Source organism: Saccoglossus kowalevskii, chromosome 12 (genome assembly GCF_978046115.1).
Source record: "Saccoglossus kowalevskii chromosome 12, keSacKowa6.1, whole genome shotgun sequence".
In the NCBI taxonomy this organism is placed as follows: domain Eukaryota; kingdom Metazoa; phylum Hemichordata; class Enteropneusta; family Harrimaniidae; genus Saccoglossus; species Saccoglossus kowalevskii.
Genome location: NC_140652.1, coordinates 31136342 through 31160867, shown reverse-complemented (window position 1 = coordinate 31160867; position 24526 = coordinate 31136342). Strand labels below are relative to the sequence as shown.

Sequence of the window (24526 nt, the reverse complement as noted above, 5' to 3'; positions counted from 1 at the left end):
AGTATGTATGTTGGCTGATGACATCATAATATATATGTTAATTGATGACATCATAGTATGTATGTTGACTAATGACACCATAGTATGCATGTTGACTTATGCCACCATAGTATGCATGTTGACTTATGACATCATAGTATGTATGTTGACTGATGACATCATAGTATGCATGTTGACTGATGACTCCATAGTATGCATGTTGACTGATGACTCCATAGTATCCATGTTGACTGGTGACACCATAGTATGCATGTTTTATGTTCAGTCATAAAAAGTTGTTTGGGTTATTGATGCAGTCTTGACCTCACCCCCTCCCACACAAACGAAAAGTTATCAAGCTCCCTATTTCATCAGTAATTAATGTAGAGGGAGCTCTCAAAACAATCTTTCTATTAAGATTTACACACATTTGTATAGTAATTACATTAGTTTTATTACTTTTTTTTCGATTTTACATATCTTAAGAGAAACAAAAAAAATCAAATCTCTTTATAAACTATCAACACAACTGCCTTTAAATGCAATGTGAAGTGAATCTAGTGCAGGTTTCATGCAAAGCTTCACAAATACAATTTATGTAAATCACCCCTGCCAATAAAACAAGTTCTGAGCCCTGCTCATAAAGTACATCATTATAAAACATCAAATAAATTACAAAATAAACAGAAATACTTTGACTATCTATCACCTTGTCATTCTTGATTGAAAATTGGGGCAAGGCGGTGATACTAATAGATCATAGATTCCCAAGTACCAGCATGCAATGCATCACACTCAATTACAACTAGGCTTATCCCTCACTTAAATAACTTATTGTATAGCGCCCTCAACATATACAAAAACTAGGGATTCAAACTTGCAGCACAAAGTCAGAACTGCCATTTATTAAACCTTCCTACATGGAATAGAATACTATTGCGTAACAGCCCCCACCCAACCTTTCCTAGAGATTGCCTAAACCATAATTAGATGACTCTGGGAGATCACACAACTTGAATACCTTAGTTTTAATAGAATATAAATACTGCAGTATACTAAAAACATTATATAAGTAATATTTAACAAATAAAATAAATATAATTGTAGCATATCTCTGCTAACCTATTATTTTGATATGTTCAGCATGCACAAATGTATGAATGTAAGCATTTATATAATATGACGCGTTAGCTGGGTTATAATAGGTTTCACATAACAAAAAATGTAGAACTGGAGTTTCTGATTGTGACAACTTAAAGTCCTTCTCATACAAACTCAAAATTCAAATACTGTACAACTGGAAAATTTCACACAAACTTATTTTCAGAAGATGCAAAAGTAGCACATTTTACAGGAAACACCTTTCCAAGTCATTTGCACGTCTCTTTATAGAAAAATCTCAGAAATTGATGTTGTTATATTTGTATAAACTAGTACAACAGAAATATAAATAAGTGAAAATTGCAAGTGTTGCACTTGCGAATTTTTGTTCATTTAAACTATATTATTATTTAATATAAAAAAAAATACTATTATTGGCAGACAAGCTACGGAATGTTGTTCTGAATTAGACTTTAACAGAGTTACTATCACATGTATGGTTAGTCTAAAAGATACAAACATCGTACCAGAGATTAGCTGCAGCCTGATACACCTTTCAATGTGTCCAATCGTAGATTATCACTATTGATTAGTACATGTAATTAACAATGACTCTGATGATGGTTTAATCAAGACTAATAATGGTTTGACAACGCAGCCATTTGAAATCCATGAACTGATCCGTGAAAGGTGTTCCCGTAGATTATCACTATCGATTAGTACATGTAATTAACAATGACTCTGATGATGGTTTAATCAAGACTAATAATGGTTTGACAACGCAGCCATTTGAAATCCATGAACTGATCCGTGAAAGGTGTTCCCGTAGACATTGTTGGTTCACATGTAACTTTAATCTAACAGCATTTATCAAATGACACTTAAAATCGTAACGATTATTCAGTTTGTTCGCTATTGAAGGGTATTAATTTTAACACCCTATTTTTTCACAAATTTGATACGATCTTAAGATTTTTATTTTTGAGCTGATCGTTTTTACCATGAATTACGCAACAATAAAACTGTGCTAATAATTTCCAGTTCTACAGTATTAGAGTTTATCAGAAAAAACATAAGCAAACAGTCAACCATCCTTAAAACCAAACCAATAAATAATGCAGGACCTATAGTCACATAAGACATTATACTGTACATCACAGATGGACACGAAATATGAAAGAAAACAAAGTACATTTTATTAATAATTTCAGTTTACTTTGCATTTTCATTTATATTATGTTACATACATGCTTTATTTGGATGTGAACCTGCATTATAAAATGTTATATGGGAAACTATATCTCGTATTTGCTCTATTAGAAGCACATATGAACCAGAAATTATATTTACTGTATACTCATTAAAATATGACTTACTGTAAAATACTTTATTTTAGCTGGAATTAATTTTTGCTGAAAAGACTTTTTTAGTGTTTTGTATGGAATTTATTTTCACTGATCTTTGACAAGTTGAATGTAAAATATAGGAAAAAAGGTATATTCACTGTTTTTTATTTTCATTGAATCATTCCTTCAGCAAAAATATCGAAAATTTATTTCAAGCGAAAATAAAGTATTTTACAGTAATTTGGGAAAGTGCTACTAATAGAACAAATACAGTATACCGGTAATCTCGAGCAACGTAGAAAGTCTTTACTGACCAGGAAATGGACGGTAGGGAATATATAATAAACCAAAAAAAAACAACAGCACAAACTTAAATTCTAAGGCTTGAAATCAACTGAGAGTAAGCTAGGGGTACTCAAAAGTCAGAACGACTCATGTAACAATAGAGCCCCTTAAGTCATGTGATTATAATTGTAAAACATATCATTATCAACAACTTTTTTCTGAAAGTATCAAACAGCTAGTACTTCATTATATAACATCTACAGCTATGTATTTGTATGAAACTTACTATATTTAAATAATTAGCTATTCAATTTTCACCATATATTGATCTGATGTCAATTTTACCATAGAAATATGGACCACTCAGCTTTGAGGTGAAAGTAAACTGACTCCCTGGTAGTTTGATTGTTTTCTGAGTCTAAAATGACCACACTGTTCAGTAATAATGAGAACACATAGCAGAATAAAACACTGACATACTTCTAAGCTTCACGATAACTTATAAATCAGTATTCATATTTGTTCACATATAAGGGTTTAGATGAATTTCAACAAGTCTTGGTTAATTTATGTGAATTTCATTAATATTATTTTGGCTAAGTAAATATTTTGTAAACAATGTGTAAAATAGTCAGAATTTGGAAAATGTGGCAGCAAACTTGAAAATTAGTATTGGGACAGAGTGTCAGTTCTTAAAACAGCTGAATATGGAAACAAAGCCTTGTAAAATGATGTGAATACTAGTAATAGCAACTCATCTAGGTTTAGCCCCCTCTAGTGGTGATACAGAAATGTGTCCTGTTTAAAATACCAGAAACAGCACATGCAATGTAACAAATGCCTGTCTTACAACTATTATAATTAACACTGAAAATGGGATAAAAAATGGAAATAACCCCCACTTCGCAATTACACTTGATAACATTCTCAAGAATTCACAATTGACTTAAGTACATGGTCTTAGAGTTTTCCTGCAATAATGCATGGACACTATTTACAATTTACAGCGCTTGAAATAAATAATACTGCTTTTTACATGAAAACATTATGTATCAAAGATTCTGATTCGCTGACTTCAATCACATGACCTCACCAATAGTAGTATTTATATACACAATATCTCAATATGACTGGATCAACCAATCATGCCGAAAAAAATAAACATATTTAAGCTTATTCAAATTAACATACATTTTCAAGCTTCTAAAATGGAATTTCACAAACAAAGCTGCAAGAAGGCTGATTTGCAGTTATATGTGAAACTCCCTCAAGTTTGTTTTCTCAAACGAAAATTATAGTATTGAATCTTAAACTAAAAGCAACTGACAATATTTGCTGTAATGTACCAGTACTGTGAATACATTAATTATTCACTGGGTTTTAATTTTGCCATTTTTAATGATAAGTGAAATTTGCTAAATTAACCCCACATTACCATGTGAAATAACAATAGAACTTATTGTTTCACTGAAACAAATGCACCACAAATCCTTAAATCCTTGGACACATGCTCAAATAATCACCAAAAAAAGTACTGTTTACTGAGAACAGGGGCATAACTTTTAAAAACTATTAACTGAGCTAGAAATCTTAGAACTTAGAGTGAATCTTGGCAAGTTCTAATTAATACAAAGTATGTTGTTGTGAAAGATTATATAAGCCCTTGGTAAAAATGCTACAAAAAGTAGATGGTGCAGTTAATAAATAGACACAGCTGACAAGAAAAAAAAATATATATCATTTATCATATGGGACCCTTAGAACTAAAAGACAGTAGATAACAAACAAGAGAATATAGATAAACATATTTGGTACAAATATTCAATTACAAGCATAGTTGTTGGTTTGACCTGAAAATATTGTGTAAAAAATAATGTACCACTTAAGTTGATAAAAATGGACAGATCTCCTATGCTTCTTTTTCATCTTTTTCCTCTGAGTTTGGTGCTGTGTCTAGACCACTGTCTGATGATAAATTTAGTTCATCAAAATTCTGTAAAAAACACAAATATTGCATATAATATTTTCCTGATAAAATAAATCTATGAACCAGCATATATAGAAAATTATTGTAAACTGCTATAATTTGGTGAATAACTAATTTTTATGAATTTGGGAATTGTGTGGACTTTAGGCAAGGTTAATTTTACCTGTGTAAGCAAATTATGCTGTAAAATCAAAGCTATGTTTTTTTATTATTACACTATAATAAGAGTGAAGTTAAAATGACTGTCATCTAGAACACTGTGTCTGGTCAGTAATTTTCATTAGTTGGTTTTCGTAAAAAATAAATAGCAGTCAAATTGTATCTGTTTACAGTATCCACTCATCTCATCCCATCATATCCCATCCCATCATATCCCATCCCATCATATCCCATTCCATCATATCCCACCCCATCCCATAATATCCCATCCCATCATATCATATCCCATCCATCCTACCCCATCCCATCATATCCCATCTCATCCCATCATATCCCATTCCATCCCATCCCATCCATCATATCCCATCTCATCCCATCATATCCCATCCATCCCATCCCATCCATCCATTGATCACACACAATTATACAAAACGAAGAACCTTCAGATATAAAATAGTAGACTGGACTTACATCTAACTCTCTCATAACTTCATCCATAAAATCTGTTGAGTTTTCTTTATATTCTGTAGCTAATTTAATTGCATTTCTAAATAACTGAAAGTAGAATAGATAATCAGGTTTACATTAGGCCAAGTACTTACAGTGAAAATGTGATTGTGTGTAATGTATGTAACCATCTTATCAAAATACTGGTGTTGTAAATGGTTGACAAGATTCATGACAAAATTATTTGTAGATGCGAGAAATTTCAAACTTCAAACACAAATTTTATTATCGTTATTAAGTGTAAGTTTCTTCTGTTCCAAAGATTGAATTATATATAACATTAATATTTCACTCACTGAACAATATTTCACTAAAATATGTGATTAAAAAGCAGCTTAGATATTGAAAGTATCAAGTTCTGTGTATAAACACTAGTGTAAAAAGGCAGCTATTTTAACCAAAGTCTGCTTATAAGGCGTCATAATGACACAGGGTTGTGCTGGGACAGTGCTTCCTATGACGACAAATGAGTTGGGACTTATTGCATGCAAGACTTCACATGGAACTTTCTTGTCCCTCTAATGTTTGTCGTAATTTCATTCTTGTCCCTGTATTCTCCAGTGTCTTTGCTTTGATAAATTACCACATAATATTAATAATTATTTTGACCCAATATGCAAATAGAAAGCTGATACCTTACCTTTACTACATTAGTACCATCTGAAGCTGATACAAAATAGAAGGGCATATTGTGTTTCTTGGCAAAATTGAAAGCTTTCTTTGTAACATTGTAATCCACGTCAATTTTATTTGCTGCGCATATACACGGAATGGAGGGTCTGTATTCTCGTAATTCTTTAAACCAGTTTGGAAGATTTTTATACGTAATTTTTCTAGTTATGTCAAATACCTGGAATGGAAAAGAAGGAGGAAATAATGATCGAGTCAAGTTAAATAAGAAATATATCTGGCAGGAAAAACCTCAAACTTTAGCCGCATGTGAAATGGGTGTGTTTGAAAGTATTATACACTTTTTCCTTATTTGGACAATGTATGTCATAATCACAGTTTAGGGGGGAATATTACGTTAATTCTTGTTTCATGAAGTGAGTTGTGTTATAATTTCCACATAGATCTATTAACACTTTGACAATGAGGAAATACAAATGTTCACAAAATATGTGCACATTTTATTGCAATATTAATAATGTACCATCATAATTTACAATGTAAAACAAATATAAGGGTGTGTGGAAAAATAAGATCTTCATCCTTATCTTAATACTTTTGATGAAAAACAATTTTTGACATGATGTTTTCCTACATACTTGTCTGACAACAACATCCTCTGACCTGACCTGACCTGACCTGTGTTGTACTGACTGCATTTTTTATAATGTAATGTGGACGTGAATTACCGATGTTAAATTACGATCTGTTGCGATGATCTTTTACACCCTATTTACAACAGTCACAATGAACACTGTAATTATTCAGAAAAGTAAAATGATGTTCAATGACGAAGTGCATTTTGAAAGGGGTGGGGGATAAGTTAAACTTAAACAAAAATAGGAAAATCCCCAAAAACTGAGAAGTACTTAGTTGAGCATGGGCACAAAGTCGGTCAAGTACAGGTTTTCAGTACAGTACAAGTCAGGTTAACAAAGACAGGCAATTATCATAAAATCCACTGTTATTTCGGCCATCAGTATATGTTATCATTAAATTGCATGTGATAATAAAAGACAGATAAAAACTCAACAAATATAAAATACTTACAAGTATACAACAATGTGCTTGATGATAATATGATGGATGCATGCTACTAAATCTTTCCTGTCCGGCTGTATCCCAAAAATCTAACAAGAAATACAAATCATAGTTACCAGTGAGCATTATCTATCAATACTACAGCCAACAATAACCAATTTTGAACAATAGATAACCAAATATTTCTCATATGAGTATATGCTCTATTTGAAGCCGCATTTCCTCTTTTGCACTGTCTCATTTTAATAGAAGCCAAAGATTCCAATCCAGATTTTAGAGAGTTATGCAAATTGCAAAATGTTTGAGGGGAAGTTCATTTATGCAAATGTGTACACCCTTTAGAGCGTAAAGTAGTGGGTTTCTATTTCCTGATTCTATAGCCTAACAATGCGTGAAGAGTTTCAACCAATATAGAATCCATAAACTGGACCATAAATGCATGCATTCGAATTACGTGATACATACTACCATAGTTAGCATTGACGGATATTTATTTTTAGTGACACAAAACTGACTTTTAGAAAGTACATTCAGTAAAATCATTATTTTACTACAAAACAATAAAAAACATTGCACAACAGAAACAAATTACAAAGTTTAAAATTTACAAGATTCAGCAATTTATAAACATATGAAAATACATTACAATATTTCTATAGTTATACTCCTTCTATGAGGTGTTGCTGTATTACTTGAACACATCGTCTACTGAGGTCCTTTCTTTTACCATGCAATTTGGTTTTCTGTGTACAGTGAAGGCTTTCAACAGGCAATGTTTTAAAGCAATGTTTAATCATTTGTGTTGTATTGATCAATGTACTGCAAAAACTCATTATAGAGATAAATTGAAATGTAAACTAACAAGCTATTGAAATTATTTAGTCATATCCTCAACTAGAAATTGTCTTTGGACTTGACATTAAATGGAATTCATCATCAATTTCCTCTGTTATCAGTACATGAAGGTCATATTCTCTTTTCAACTGGTGTTTCCTAATCTAAATATAAATCTTGTTCACACAGTTCAATATTGTCAATGTCTGTACCCTTATTTATTAGATGTTTTTAATTCCTTTAGGTATCTGATGTTCTTTATTTTTTCCCTGTGGAGTGTTTGTTGCCATTGTAAATGTCCAATGTCACATGTCTTATTTATTTCCTTGACTTTTGCGTTCAAAATTATTTTATCAGTATTTTCATTACAGTTTGATCTATTTTTGTTGGTTAAGTTTTCACTTTGAAAAACCATTCACTGTTTCTTTATTTACTTGAGCTGGTTCTTTTAGTAGGAAATTGTCTGGAGTCAGTACACGGTTGTTATATTTAATAAGTGTTTTTGTTTCATAACAAGTACCCACACATATCAACAATTATATCTCAAATGTTAATATTTGTGGTATATTTTAAGCCTAATCGGACCGGAAGTGAGAATTTGTTACTAAATGTCCAAACATATTTTAGTATGTAGTAAATACTGCAGTAGTGTGTGTTAGCATTGATACTCACCTACAACTACTTCTTTACTATTAACTGTTGTATTATATCGGAATAACGTCAGTGCATATGTTGATAACTGTTGTGGTTGGCTGAAGAAAATCATCAAGGAAAACAGTATACAATAGTAGTCTCATACTAGCACTATGCTAAGCATCATTTTACTTTTGACTATCATATTTGCTATCAGGCTTCTCATCACCATGTATGTTGTTTGAAATCTGCACCTCACATGCTTTTTTTGTTTTTTGGAACTTTGCATATTGGTGATGTGCACTACAACGGTGGAATGGGGAAATGTTTTTGTTTTAGAAGATGTTCTGTGGATTCAAATAAACCTTTAATGATTTTATTCAAAAGCACTACTAGTATTTAATAATAATTGTTGAACATATATATCTTCTTCTCGTGGTTATGAATAATCTTAATATAACAACAAATTACTGCATCACTGATTCATTTGTCAATGTTCCCTTGGATGAGAAACAAGACCATAGGGGGGGGGGGGCAATTCTTCAGTAGTGCATATGCTTCCATGAAAGACAGATCAAAACAAGTTAATATGGTTAAGCATACAATAAAAAAAAATACAATTTTTGGTGTATGTGTTTTTCTATTGGAGATGAGCCCCTACTAGAGTAAATGCTATATTTGTAAATTACTGTGATATTAACAACCAACTGCCAAGTAGTTCCAAGCAGTAAATGAATTAGTGAGAGATTTATAACAAACACAATCAGGTTCTTTAATTAAAAGGATACTATCCATCCATTAAAAAACGCTCCACTAATCTGTAACAAAGAAAAAAACACAACATCATTAAAATGATTAAATAAAACTCAATATGGCAACACTTTACACACAAAAATATCAAGTATATATCTTATAATCTTTTCAATATCATAACCTTGGATTATTCAGTTACCATGGTAACAATTAATCAATGCAACAAGTTCAAGTACAATAATTTCATTACAAATTTCTTGTAAGGAGTAATACCATTAGAAACTACAAGTAGATTTATGGAAGAAAAACAATTTATATATTTTATTACAGAAAATAATGCAATAAAACATTGTTTTTGGATTTTTTCAATAGGGGATTTTCCGTACAATTGCGAGATCTCGCGAGATGCATGAAAGACGCGCGTCGAACGTCTGCCGCAAAAATAGAACGATTTGATTTTGAACTCGAATTTCCTTATTTCGTAGCTCACACCAACCGGCCGATCTTCGACAGAGGAATATTGCTTCCGAATACCCTTACTTAATCGAAATTGCCTATCATCAAATGTGGACAGCACATTATTAAGCATGGAAATGTCCCCAAAATACTTTCGCGTTTGTCGAATCCCACGCGATGTTTGATGCCACTACGACGCTATGACCTTTGTTTGTCCTGTTTTTACGTTCGATTTCACGCATAACGCGTGATTCTCGCAGTGTACGGAAAATGGTCTATTAAATAAGTGTAGGGTAGTTTTTTTTTTTTTATATAATTTTCACTGCAGAATTTTGTTTCTAACATTTCCTTGGAGCAGGTCATTTTTTTCAATCCCCTCCCAATTTCGAAAGATCAACCCTTATGACAAATTCATCAGCTGTGTTCTCAACAGAAAATAAATACGAGGGGTGGAATTGCTTCATCAGTTTAAAAAAGTACATGTATGAGGCTATTACCTATCCATGTGAAACATAAGACAGAGACATAAAGTATGTTGTACCCTTCTTAGCGGAAAGTACATCCTGAATTGTTTAACTGTTTCACCACCAGTTCCTACTTTTCATCACAAATTCACAAAATAGTTCTGTTTATATTCTGCACTTTTCTTTACAAGATTAGGACAAAAATAGCCAAACTTTTTAAGTAAAAACTGAAAATTGACTCTAATTTTGTCTGTTGGCTCCAAAATTAGGGTTCATTTCCAAAAATATTAAAGAACATGAAAAAAAAATGCTGAAAAATTTGGTCTGGTGGTGAAAAGATTAAAGATGAATTAGTAAAAATGAAAACTAATTCACCTCTCATTATACATTCATAAATTGCCACTTGTATTTTCTTTCATTTTGTAGATAACCTTTAAGAAAATAAACCTTGAGGCAAATCTATTGTGTCTCATATCTGATGAGAACACTGCATTAGATTCATGTGATATATAAATACATATGTACAGTGTATGACATGTACAATTTGTTTTATACAAAATAACATTTTCAAGAAAGATTTTTCCTTTTTTTCAGAGAAACAATATTTTTGAAATTTTTGTTTTGATTCAAGACCAGTTTTCAGATTACATAATACATTACAAATTTATCAATGTTTGTTTTTGCTGTGTTTTGAATATTTGAATTCAACGACAAAATATACTGAATTTTAATCAATGTGTTTACTGATATACCATATTTGCTCTATTAGAAGTGTACCCCAATCAAAGCACATGTACAGGTGAACTCAAAATCGCATTTGTTTTATACAGAATAATTAAAACATTATTTATTTTGACTCTAGAAACTCCTCAGTAATTAAGATATTTGTATGCGCTACTAAAAGAGCAAACACAGAAATCACATTGCCATGATGTATCAGGCAACATCGCCTGAAGAAAAAAAAAAAAAAAAAAATAGTTCAGACAACTAGTCGCCCGCCAGCTTGTCACCACAATTAGTTGCCATGTGTAACAGTTATTGTCACAGAGTTGCCTCTTTTGTTGCTGGATGCATTGTCTCAAAAATTGCCTCTTGCAAACTGAGTACTGTAAAATCCTTTATTTTAGCTAGAATTAATTTTCGCTGAAAAAACTTTTTGTGTGTTTTATATGGAATTTATTTTCACTGATTTTCAACGAGTTGAATGTAAAATATAGGGTAAAAGGTATATTCGCTGGATTTTATTTTCACTGAATCATTCCTTCAGCGAAAATAGCGAAAATAAATTCCAAGCGAAAATAAAGTATTTTACAATATACAAGACATCGTTTCTAAGTATCAGACCTTTAAATGTCATGCAGTAAAAATAGCAATGCCTGCAAGATAGTATTAGCCATGATAACAAAGTAATTGTTGATACATTAAATGGTTTCTCTCAAAAACCAAGGCATTCTACAGTGTATTGGCAGAGAACCAGAAAATTTTAAGCACCAGAAAAGACCTACATTGTGGATGGCGCACAATATTAATAACTAAATGATGAGTAAATTAGACATGAAGTCACATGTCAACAAAAGTAGAACAAGCTAGATTAACATCATTAGGTAAATGAATGACAATACCGATAATATAAAGGGACCACCACTAAGAAATTATAAATAGGTCAAGGTTTGATGGTTATCTATTGAATAATGACATCACCAAAGCTAAAAGGTAAAAAAAGTCAGTATGTTTCCAGTAACCCAATTCTACATTTTGTTCGACAAGCCTGGAATGTTTTATGGCTGAGCTTTAAAGTGGCCACTTGAGGGCATTCACTTCCTGTTTCCAGTTGCATGCTGAACTAATTATTCATGTCTTGAGAAAATTTTATTTGAAAAAGAATCCCATATTTAAGATTATAGATCAACAATGTTGTCATCGTAAAATCTGTATTAGAAGCTGCATTCCTTTTGAACAATTGAGAACCAAAAATTCACCATTTCTCATATGTGTCGATGCTTGTAGAAGCCGCAAGCCCTCATTTTAATAGTAGCCGCAGCTTTTAATACAGATTTTACAGTAATAATCAGAAGCTACAAAAGATGATGTACTAGTATGCCTCTAATCATCCTAATTATTTTGAATGCTTTCAGACTGTATTGGCTCTATTAGTAGCACATGTTCTTAGATAAATTACACAAGAGTGTCTATGATCAAAATAAATCATATTTTAATGATTCTGAATACAATAAATGCAATTTTTGGTTTCTATTTGAGATGCACGTTATTCATTTATTTGGTCTATGAGTGTAAGTAACATGAAATCCTAACATGTGCAAGTAATAATCATAAGTCAGCTAAATTAAATAAAAAATTTACATTTAACCAAGAATGCTGGTACATGACCTAAACTATACATGGTTGTAAATTGTAAACAATCTAGTGACACATACAAAAAATAATATCTTGTCTCCCCTCACAGCCTTTCAAGCACTGTGGAGATAATGCCTCGATTTTTTAGAAAAACGCCATAATTGCATTTACCTCCACTTTACTTTAATCAATACACTTACTACATACACTGTATACTTATATTATTCTCCCAATAACCTTATATTATTTACAACACATCCTAAATGGATCTTAAACAACATTTTTTTGACAATGTTTATTAAGTGTAGATTTTAATATACATTTGTAAATAAATTCAACCAACAATCACACATGTTTCTCCAATAATAATGTCATTGTGGTGATTATTGCACAGAACTAAAACACAACAGTAGCTCAGAAGAACAGAATTTTTATCAAGCCATGAAACAGGTATGTATTTATTAATTGTGGAAACAGAGAATGTAAACCATTAATGAAATCCAAATACATCTATGGCCCCAAAATATTCATGTTTATATCATAGGTGACAGTTAAAAACATGCGCATCACATTTTTTTCCCAGAATTTTAGAAAAAATCAGTCTTCATGAAAAATTATAAATGTACATGTAATGACAAATTAAAAAACAAGACAACCTGCACGTGTTGATTTTAGTAAACAAATTTAATTGACCAGAATATTTGTTTTCGCCTAATACTCTACTAGTAGCTTGACATTTGAATAAGCAGCAACAAACAGTACAGACTAAGCATAACTAGTTTTAAGCTGGCCATAAGCTAGATTAGCTTTCTGTCACTTATCTAAGCCATGCAGAGTGATCTGTCTAAATATGTCTCATCCCGAATATTACAAAGAATATGTTGAAATAATTGATACTTGTTTTAGAAAATATAGTCATATCTTGCCAATACGGCGTGACATAATATATACATGTACATGTATGTACAGGCTACATGTACATTTAGTGATTAATGCTATACTGCAAACTGTTTAATTTATTTTATGTTATCAATTTCGTGTAAAATAATCTAACATTTAGTTGACCTTTCAACATCAAAGTAAATTTTTCTTCTTTTTTTAAATTAATAAAATAAAACAATCATTTTTTTCAAAATATTGAGCATGACTTGTAGACAATTATGAATCATGTCCATTTTGACGAAAATTATGCAAAACAATTATAAAAGCAAATTTTTTGCGGAAAAAAATTTTAGCACTTGAAGAATTTAAAGTCATACTTTTTTGGTGTCTGACACACAAAAAATTTTTTCTTGTGAAAAAAAATCAGTTTACAATATTCTGTGATAGCTGTAAAGAAATAATAGTGTAGGTCAGTGTGACTTCTAACAAAACCAAGTCACAATGAAATTCCAAAAATCAAGTTTTGTCTCCTTGGTGACTGCTGGGGAGAGATGTATTCAAGATAAAAATAAATATGATATGTGGCTTTAAAGAACTTCTGAAGGCATGAACTAAACTATTGTGACTTGATCATGATTTTTTTTATTTTTAAAGTTATTTTGATTATAAAATATCAGGGATTTTTTTAAACAAAAGGGAAGCACCCTCATGCCATGCGCCCCCTTACCCTGGGGAGCAGATTCTCTGCCAACCATAAAATTCTGATTGATCAGGGATCACATGTGGCCACAGTTTTCAACTGTGACCTGTCTGAGAGTAATTTTGGTACCATTTTAACTTAGAATTATCCAAAACTCCACACCCTGGTAGGGAGAACCCTATCTCCCCCATTTGATAACGCCGCTGAATTGCAGTGCTCCCTTCTTGCAGTTTTTTTTTCTAGAAAAACCCTGAAATATAACTAATTTATTCAACTTTAAACACATCCTCAGCAGAAAGTCTCTAGCTGAATGGGAAACAAAAACGCATCATCAAATGATGCGATGATCGGTTATTTTTAAAGGTTACTATCAATCTATGATTTTTGTTGCGCCATTGGTGCACCAGAAATTGAGCATAACGAGTTGCATCATGGGAAAATCTTTGTGCGTCGGTGACAGCCAAGATTGCACCGGTGAAGGTATATCAAAATGAAACAGCAAGTGGAGCAACTAGATGCAATAAATAACCTCATTACAGTTACCTTTAAAAGACAACATGGCCATTAACAAGTAATATACAGTGTTAGTGATAGAAAATTGCACCTGCTTCCTCATCCAGAGTGACGTAGTGAGTACACAAGGATAACATTCTGATTGCACTTGTTTATATATGCAGGCCATATAGCAAAAGAAAAATATCTGATGTGAGGTTTTAGTTACAAAGTATATCACATAAGATTTGCCTATAACCACAAACAGTGTGATGGGATTTGATGTAATTACAGCACCATAGGGCACAGGGTTATTTTCATATAAATTGTCTCTCTGCATGCAAGCATCCAATTACATGTCAGTACTGTAATATAGCAGTATTTTATCATGAAATTCAGTTATTATTTCTCTTTGATAAATGAATTATTAAATATATGAACCAGAAAATGAAAGAATAATTTACAAAAGATGAAATATGAATGCTACTTTGTGTTGCATGGCTGTTGATTATCAATAATAATTGGTTTAGATGTACACTTAACACAACATATCACGACAGTCATCTTGGTTAAAACACAACGTCAGCTCCTATCAGGGGTTTCACTAAAAACTAAAAAGTCAAACTCTAATGTTCAAAGTTTAATGGCCATATTTCAGAAACACCATGGCTAAACACAAACAAAATGTAGCATAGGCTATAATTTAAATGTTGACACAAGCTGAATTTCAAGAACCCATCAGCCACAATGTACATATGTATAATAAAATTAGGCATTATTGAAAACAAAATAGCCGTCAAACAGCCACTTTGAATCAAATTTATGCATGTGTTTGGGTGTACCGGTATTCTAATTATGTTTAACTGAACACGACCTTTGACCCACATCTGTACATGCTGCTACGTGTAGCATGGGACCTATATCAAACGCACATAGGATGACAACTGCCATAATTATTATGTTAGAGCCCCACCTCCTCCTGTGATGCATCCCACAATGCAACAGGTTTCAAAGTAACTACATATAACATATGTGCAATGTGCTCCAATTAATCACGTCTTAACTCATGTCAAGTAGTACCGGGTAATAATAAACCATGTTTTTCCATTAATATCATTAATTTATCTCAGATAAAGTAATTTGGTGTAAAATGTACTGACGATTGTAATTTAGACCAAATACCGATAAGAGATCATTCTGTGTCTGAACATATTGCTCTAAATAATGGAGTTTTGATCAAGTTTTCCCAGTAGAGGAGAGCATTATCTAGTAGTTACATATACATGTTAGGTTTTGAACAATACAAGGCAATATATCTAAAAAAACTGTCAACAAGTTGATTGGGATGACTGTTAGTTCTTAAAATAAAGCATAATAGCTACATTGTAGATATATTTCTTGGTAGAGAATAGCGTCCTTGTCGTATAGCGAACATTCACATGTACATGTAATATAAACAAACAAATGGTACCATTACTTATTCATGAAGCCCATACCACAACACAATGGAGCACAATGACAGTTAGTCTGAGAGTACTGCAAAATTTACTTTCAAGGTGCAACTAACGTTTTTTTTTTACAAAGCCATGAGAGCGTTGGATACTTTCACTGTGCATGCATATTATCGCTAATTGATGAAATACTTGAGTGTCATGAGAGTCAGTAATGCACTCGGCTGCAATATTGTTGAACAGTAATTCACAATAATGTGGAAGGAAACAGTAATGTACTTCAAGTAGTGGACAATACTCTTGACTGTCATAGCTGATTTGAGAAAAGATAAATGACATATCCTCGGGGGCGGACATCCGGGCATTTTCTATCGCCTGGCAATCCTCGCGGTGAAAACAAAGACCAAAAACTCACAGAAAACGGTACTTTGCGATGGTTGATGAGAGTCCCCTGAACAGTGTAACAAGATTAGCCCTACGTGTGTAACATATATGAATTTGGTTGTTCAGGATTACTTCAAAGTTGAGTTTGTGTTGTTTTCTCGAGTTTTTACCGGCCCCACCGGCGTTCCACAGCAGCGCACACAAAGCCCATAGAAATACGTGGTACAGTGGTGCCTTAGCAACGTAGAACGTCTGTGACGTAGCTCCGCCCCCGAGGATACATGTATGCTGTTGCTTGGGAATTCCAGCGCTAAGCAACATACCTATATTTGCAGTATTTGTCAACAAATAAATCAACAAATGTCACATTTAGATTTTTGTCTCAACTACAATAAATCTCAACATAAATTGCAGCTTGAATTTTTTTCACATTACGTGATAATACACAACTAATTTAAGTATGTGGTGTTCAAAGTTTACTCAAACATAGCGATGGTTATGCGAGTACATGTAAAATAGTTGTCATACATATATGAATTCAAAAGGAAGAAACCTAAAGGTTATACAGTCAAGAGACTGGTTTGCATCTTAATGGAATATGCTTCACACAAAATATTGATTTTGAAATAACAGTCCATGTTCGACTAATGAATAGAGAATCCTGGTGCGATTCTGTGACTTGAAGACACTCTAAGAGATTGTAAACTCAATTACAACTGAACCCAGAGAAATGCTCAGTGGTGTATGGATATTGGCAAAAAACTACTGATGTGAATACTTTATGAATACCATAAATGTTGCAATAATTACAATCCACAATATTGCTTGGCATGTCAAAGGCTTCAAACACAAAATGCCGACAATACATCTTTATGATATACCAATAAGTGAGTTGTTGTCATGGTTACATGAACATATACATGTACAAGTACTGAAACATTTTTTATTTATACAGGAATGATACGGTCATATTAATGCTTCAGTTCACTCGCATTATTAAATTTTTAGTTTTACTTCTTAATTCAGTTAACTTTTAAAATATGCATATTTATTCGATTTATTCCCAACACTACGCAAATACAGAACCAATTAAACATGACAGATAACGATTATTTACCCAAATGCTATAACACATTGAATTCTGTCGTATTTTACATGCATAGGCAAGCAGTATACATTCCCTAGGCCTTTTAGTTAAGTGTGAACAGTTTCACCATGCGTTGTGACTGAAATGCCAGGTTTTGAACTTCCAAAATATAATAAAAGGTATTAATATGTTATTAGTAATTATTACAAAATATGAATGTAACAAAATGAATAGTGTTATTAAATTACTTGACATGCTTGGAGATTTACCTGGAAAAACACTGGTCAGGATCATAATAATAAATTTTAAACATGTATATGATTTAATAAAAAAAAACTGAAGAATGCAGCTTGGTTTAATTACTGCTTAATATTAGATGATAAAAAAATATTTTTTCCTGGCTTTAAAACTGAACAAGAGCACAGACAAATGATCATTATGCTACATTGTACCACATACATTAGAGGACGGGAAACTGTGTCAAACATTAACATGACAGAACGATGTTCCGTGTGACGTCTCTTGGTGCGTCATAATTGCTCTATTATGTTAGTGTCATGATGCGTTCAATATTAAAAAATACCCAATCGAATACATTCCCATGACTAATTTACATGACAATACAACACGTTAATTACTTTTATTGTATTCAACATCATGCCAAATGAGGTCCATTGTTTATCGAAAATTCCAGAGTAGAAGGCCCTACTCTACATTTGTATAGTGATTGTTTGGAGTGCCCTGCCAACCATGTATATCACAAGCAATCAGTAGTTATATGTAACCTGTTGTTAAAACATGCTTTATCAAATATGTTCACAGCAGACAAGATTAGACAAGACTGGTTTTTTTTTAAAAGATATCTTATTATCGTTTCCTTCCTGCTCAACAAGTGCTGTGCAAGGATATTTGTGTTTTGAAATTTATTCACTGAAAACCGAATTAATGTTTTTTTTTAATTTTGTAAGTGATGAAACTTGTTTTGGAATATGTGAAAGCAATCTCACATGGTGAATGTTTGAGAAACATTACCATATATCAAATACTTGATTCATCTTTCCCCGTGTTTTCTTGTTTCTTTGATTACACTATATAGCAAACACATTGACTATTGATAATTAAAAACTGTGAGTCCCATGAAATGTACATGTTGAGTACTAGAACTACAATGTACATTATGTACATTTACGGGGAGGACAATATATTTCAGACTTTGGCATCAATACCTTGGTAACGTAATTTACAGGTTTTACCCTCTAAGAAACAGAGATGAGAGTTGATCCATGTGGAAAATCAACTTTACATGTGCTCGCCAATTGTAATGAGAAAATAATCCTAACCTCCGCAGATCCGCAGTCCTCATTAATAAACCAAATTTCAAATATCATGACTTCTGTACCTAGATCATTTCTAACAGGGTATTATTGTCATTTCTTAAAAGAAACTAGTATCTAATAAAGAGTACCGGTAACTGACTTTCCTAGAAACTATTAACAGATCAGTTACATGTAACATAAGATGTATTTGTAACTTTCACATACACACAATTTAAATTCATATTTCCTCAGATTAATGTTGTACCAGGGTTGTCCACTGAAAACCATGCCATAATTTACAAGACACATAAACCTTTTTACCACCAGTTTACAATATAGTCCTGTTGATAGTGTGCATTTTCCTTCAGAAGATTAAACAAAAATAGCCCTTTTTTTTTGAGTGAAACTGTTTCAAATTGACTCAAATTGTGTTTGTTGGCTCATTTCAGGTTCATTTCCAGAAATATTGAAAAATATAAGAAAAAAAGTGCAGAAAAATTTGGTTGAGAAAGACTGGTGGTGAAAAGGTTAAATATTGATACTGTAAGTGCATTAACTATTCACTTATTTTAAATTTTGCAATTTTTTCTGGAATTAAATCCATCTATTATATAAAAACATGTAAAATAACAATAAAACTCATTGTTTCTTTGTCAAATTTGTGAAATTAAAAATAAATGATTTCACACTACGTAATTTTTATCTATTGTAACAAAAAGAGTATGCAAATTATATAGTAATATTAGGAATTCACAGCAGATTATAAGAATATGATGTTCTTACTTGTACAAAAAATACAGGTAAAATCCAGAGTTCCTGTAGTGTGCAATCCTTATCAAAAAACACGGACTACCCGACAGTGATATAGGTTAGTTTGAAATGAAAAGGCTACACTACATGTACACCCAAGGCACCAAACATGTAGATAAATCATTTAAAAAAAAATGATGCATAAAACATAAAAATATTCCAATGTTCTTTACCTCTCATATTGCCGGAAAATACATGTTGAATACAATGAATGACAATGCTATATTTACTGTTAGAAGCACATTTCCAAAACTGTGTAAAATAAAATAGGAAAGCTGCCAATGACTTAATAATTTCAGTCCATCAGCTTTGAATCATTTGAATTGAGTAACAATGCTGGGTTAAACTTGAACCACTGTGATGTATGAAAAGACGTGCAATTGTGACACAGGCATTGTAATTTACTCTATAGCATGTAAAAACAGGCCAGGCTCTAAAAAAATCAAAATATCAATATGAAGAGATCACAGCAGCAGAGAAAATTGAAATTATGAAAGGTTTCAACCAAGCAATTTTCATCACGAGTTTTGAGCCCTGCAGCAGACACACTATTTCACCCAGACAAACATTTCCTATCTCAGTCACAATACTGTGGAATACTTTATTTTCGCTGGAATTAATTTTCGCTGAAAAGGTATTTTAGGGGGTTTTGTATGGAATTTATTTTCACTGATTTTTAATGAGTTTAATGTGAAATATAGGAAAAAAAGTATATTCGTTGGATTTTATTTTCATTGATTCATTCCTTCACTGAAAATAGCGAAAATAAATTCCAAGCGAAAATAAAGTATTCTACAGTATCATGTATATGTCAGAAAAACAATTCACATACAATGAGTGTGGGATTTCCAACACATTATTCAGAGTACTGTGATTGATCTATTACAAGAAAATCTGCAATAGAAACCCATACAAATAAAAAATTTGAATCATTTAGACATAAATTATTTTTACAATAAAAACATTTCTGTAATTTATGTAAGCACATATGCTACTAAAATAGCATATATGATATTACCGAGTACCGGTATACATCATGTAGCTTCCAAAATAAACCTATTATTATTATCTATTTTAAGAGAACCGAACATTCATACTTCCAAAATTGTCTGAACAGAATGTTTGTTTTACTCTATTTAGTGCAGGCTTGTAGCTTTTCAAAATAATTTAATTGAGACAAGCAATTGTCTGAAACTAATTCAACACACTCTTCAGTAGATAACGTTAACAAATCTGTTCGCCCAAGGGTGATTATCTGATTACTTTGAGTTGTGCCATTTACTTTCCCAGAGCCGACTACTGACAAAATCTAGTTAATTGCGCTATAAATAATAGAAATGTTCAGATATAAAGATAATAATATAGAAAACATAAAAGTTTATTAGGCCAAATAAAAGAAATTTGCTGTGTTCGATAAAATGGTAAATAAAAAACACAGAATAGGTAAGTAAATTTTATTTTTATATTCCCAAATGTGCAGTACTCAGGTTATTGTTAGAACATATCATGATCTACAGATATGAAAACAGACATGCAAATTGACTAATTCTCATGTCAGATTTCCTTTGTAGAAGTCACCATTGAAGTAAATAAAACAAAAAATTACAACAGTGTTTATTCGCATAAAGGAAATATCATATTGTCTGCCTTGAAACAGCATATCTTCACTACGTGGTGAATTAGATAAACCTAAGACAGTCATTTTAAAGACTTGCATGGCTATTTGAAATATATACATTATGTATATATTTATACATATATATAAGTATGTACCTTGTCAATTTTTATGAAAATTATGCTTAAAACTTGCCCAGCTAGTAAACTAACAACAACAATTTGTTCTACAATTTAACAAATATTTATTACAGAAAAGTAAAATATCACTGAAAATATCAATTTCATAGTTCACTTCATATTTCATATTTAGTTTAAGGCATTGATTAAAAACATGTACCAGTACTCTCATTATTCAAACATATTACAAAATGTACAATGCCACATTTATGCCATGCCATGTTTACAACAAATAAGGAAATTATTATATCAAGTAATTTACTTGACTACACAAGTTTATATCAACGTCAGCTACAATGTAATGTGGTGACTGTTACACCACGTAACAAAACACAACAGGTAAGCCGATTACGATTGTTGTTGTTTTTGACAAAACACCACGAATCAATCAATACCCTGTTAGTGATGGCATGTTCACTGATTGACTCGTGTAAAAGACAATACAGTGAACAGGATAACAGAGGAAAATGTCATTTCAAGGCACTGGCGTAACATAAAAATAAATGTATTACTGTGTTGATTCCATGACGCAGCTCGCTAAACGGAGCGTCGTCGTTGTCATGAACAACAGAGCGTGAACATGAAGAACAAAATTGCGAAACTCTTCATATCTGCGGCAATTGTAGTCTCTATAAGACATCCCGGACATGAGATCACAAATATCCGGCTAAATAGCCATTTGCATTGTTTTGTGAAGACATTGCATGAACGGAAGTACAGTGGCAACGTTCACAGCATTCCCAAAGTACATGTCTGTTTTCATTCAGATCTCACCGGTAAAGACAAACCGTTAGCCGACAACACACTGACCATAACTAAACCACATACCATACGTCAACCAAATTTCGCCTGTATACAAAAAGTATATACTTACTTCGATTTTCCTACAGCAGAATCTCCTAAACATATGATTTTCACAGAATTTTCCCTGTCTATCTTGGCGTTTTCCGGGTCCATAGGTGCTGTCTCCGCCATCTTTGAACCACCAAATATGTACGCAAAGGATGTCGGGAGAAGAGAGGATTTATGTTCGGTACACAATTGACGCCGGAGGGCGGTCGTTATTTCCTGGCTACTGAATTCCTGTTGATTAAAATAAGAACTGCGTGAGGTAATTTCGTTATTTCTTCCCATCCCCATTAATTTTTGTGTCACTTTATTTTACTAAATACATTCATAAATCAAAAATCAAATAAGTAAATTTGAATACAAAATAAACAACACTTGATGTGGATACCTCTTCACGCTTCGTATCATAAAGTATATAACTAATTTATCTATTTTGTTACATGCAGATTCAGCAGTAATACAAGTTTCTTGTTCCACAAATATCTATACTTATTCACATGGAAAATAAATTAGATTTCCTGAGCCTTGATTGAAGAAATTCGTCTAAATACATGTTATAAACCTTGGGAAATTGATTTTTTTTAGTGATTTTCGATCACAGTTATTGGCATAATAATATTTACTTTCAGAGAATATACAAGTAAAACGGATTGTAAAACTTACTCATGAAAATGTTTGTGCGGCTGTATTTGTCTCAGATAATAATAACAATCTTTTTATTGTTATATGAGGTTTTGCAGAGGGATTCAAAATAACATTTGACCTAACTGTAACTATAGTGACAACACTTGGATTGGTAGAATTATTATCACAAACTGACCTGGCTACATTGAAATAACATTATGTGTATTTTTAACACATACTAGTATTTAGGAAAAATGTCAACCTGAAAAAAAAAAGTAGAAAGTCGCACGAGTCCAGATTATCGAATAAAATTGCTTGAGAGATGAACACTTATGAAAACCGAGACACACATACAATGTAACAACATACCAGATGTGTTTGTATGGCGACTACTAGTATTATGAAATGTACCGGTTCCATAACGTGATATCTCATACTGTAAAACCTTTATTAGCTAGACTGTATTTTTGAATGAGTAGAGATGTTCTTCGGATTTTCAAGTGTTGAGTTAAACCCCATCTTTAAGAATTAAATTTGAATCATGTCCTAGGTCTTCTTACTACTTGTTGTGTTAACCCATTCTCGCCCGCCAGAGTATTTTTTCCGCCCCAGTTGCCGAAAGAGGGCGTGGTTTGCGATGATGTGTACACCATGCGAGGCTTCGGGGGAATGCTACCCCTTAAAAATGTTGAAATCTCGACCCTCTGAAACGCTATTTCCTGCATTTTGAGGGGCGAATTTTGCTGACAATAGGTTTCAGTTTGATTTTGGACTGTATTCTGGAATGAGTAGAGATGCTCTTCGGATTCTCAAATGTTGAGTTAAACCCCATCTTGAAGAATTAAATTTGAATTTATATGTCCTAGTTCTAGTCCTAGAAAATATCGGGTCTTCTGAATACTTGTTGTGTAAACCATGCATGACCGAAACCATAAATCGTCAGCGGCGGCGGCAAAGGTGGGTGTGTGTGTGAGGGGGTGGCCTCGAAAAAAATGTTGGAGTTGTCGCCCCTCCAAAATCATCGATCTGAAACCTTTGTGTCAACAAAATTTGCCTCTCAAAATGCAGGAAATAGTGTTTCAGAGGGTCTAGATTTCAACATTTTTAAGGGGGCATGCTAGTAAGGTCGCGCCTGGTGAGCAAATCCCGCATGCCTGATTCTCTCGGATCGTAAAATGTTTTCCAATGGCCCGATACAAGTTATGAAGACAATTAGTAGTTATCACAAGAGGGCGTGGTAACCGTTGATGCTTTGTACTTGACGCGACTCATATGCGTTGGGTATGCTTGATTCACCAATGAACACAGTTGACCTAATAACTTCTATCTTGGAAACTATGCTGTGATTTGGATCGGTCGGTGTAGGTAGTGTTTGGGGACCGTTCACAGTGGCCGAGTTAAAGACACGCCATGTCGTGTAGCTCTTTGGTAGTACGTTAACTTTTACACTTCCCGTGTCATGTACTCAGTGTACCGCTTTGTGCTTGTCTGAGGGGTTTTATCATATTAGAATCAGTTGTTGTTCTTACAGCTGTTTAAAATCTAGAATTTTAAAAATCAAAACAACT

The 24526-nt window shown here is 32.5% G+C and overlaps 1 protein-coding gene across 1 annotated transcript; it reads right to left on the bottom strand.

Annotated features, from left to right (window-relative positions):
• Nucleotides 1–4472: 4472 nt before the first annotated feature.
• Nucleotides 4473–22473, bottom strand: LOC100371074 (rab-like protein 2A). The gene is made up of 7 exons (XM_002739900.4): nucleotides 22360–22473; nucleotides 9330–9359; nucleotides 8581–8660; nucleotides 7084–7163; nucleotides 6005–6214; nucleotides 5329–5412; nucleotides 4473–4704 (listed from the first exon to the last, which is right to left on the bottom strand). The coding sequence occupies exons 1-7, from the start codon at nucleotides 22458–22460 to the stop codon at nucleotides 4621–4623; spliced, it is 669 nt and encodes a 222-aa protein (XP_002739946.1). The 5' UTR covers nucleotides 22461–22473; the 3' UTR covers nucleotides 4473–4620.
• Nucleotides 22474–24526: the final 2053 nt, after the last annotated feature.

What these genes read in the sequence shown, in the direction of transcription:
- LOC100371074 (XM_002739900.4), bottom strand. Translation starts at nt 22,460, where the DNA reads ATGGCGGAGACAGCACCTATGGACCCGGAAAACGCCAAGATAGACAGG. An exon ending in CGTTTTTTAATGGATGGATA is followed by an intron (nt 8,661 to 9,329) that starts GTATCCTTTTAA and finishes GATTTTCTTCAG; the next exon opens with CCAACCACAACAGTTATCAA. An exon ending in AAGCACATTGTTGTATACTT is followed by an intron (nt 6,215 to 7,083) that starts GTAAGTATTTTA and finishes TTTCCATTCCAG; the next exon opens with GTATTTGACATAACTAGAAA.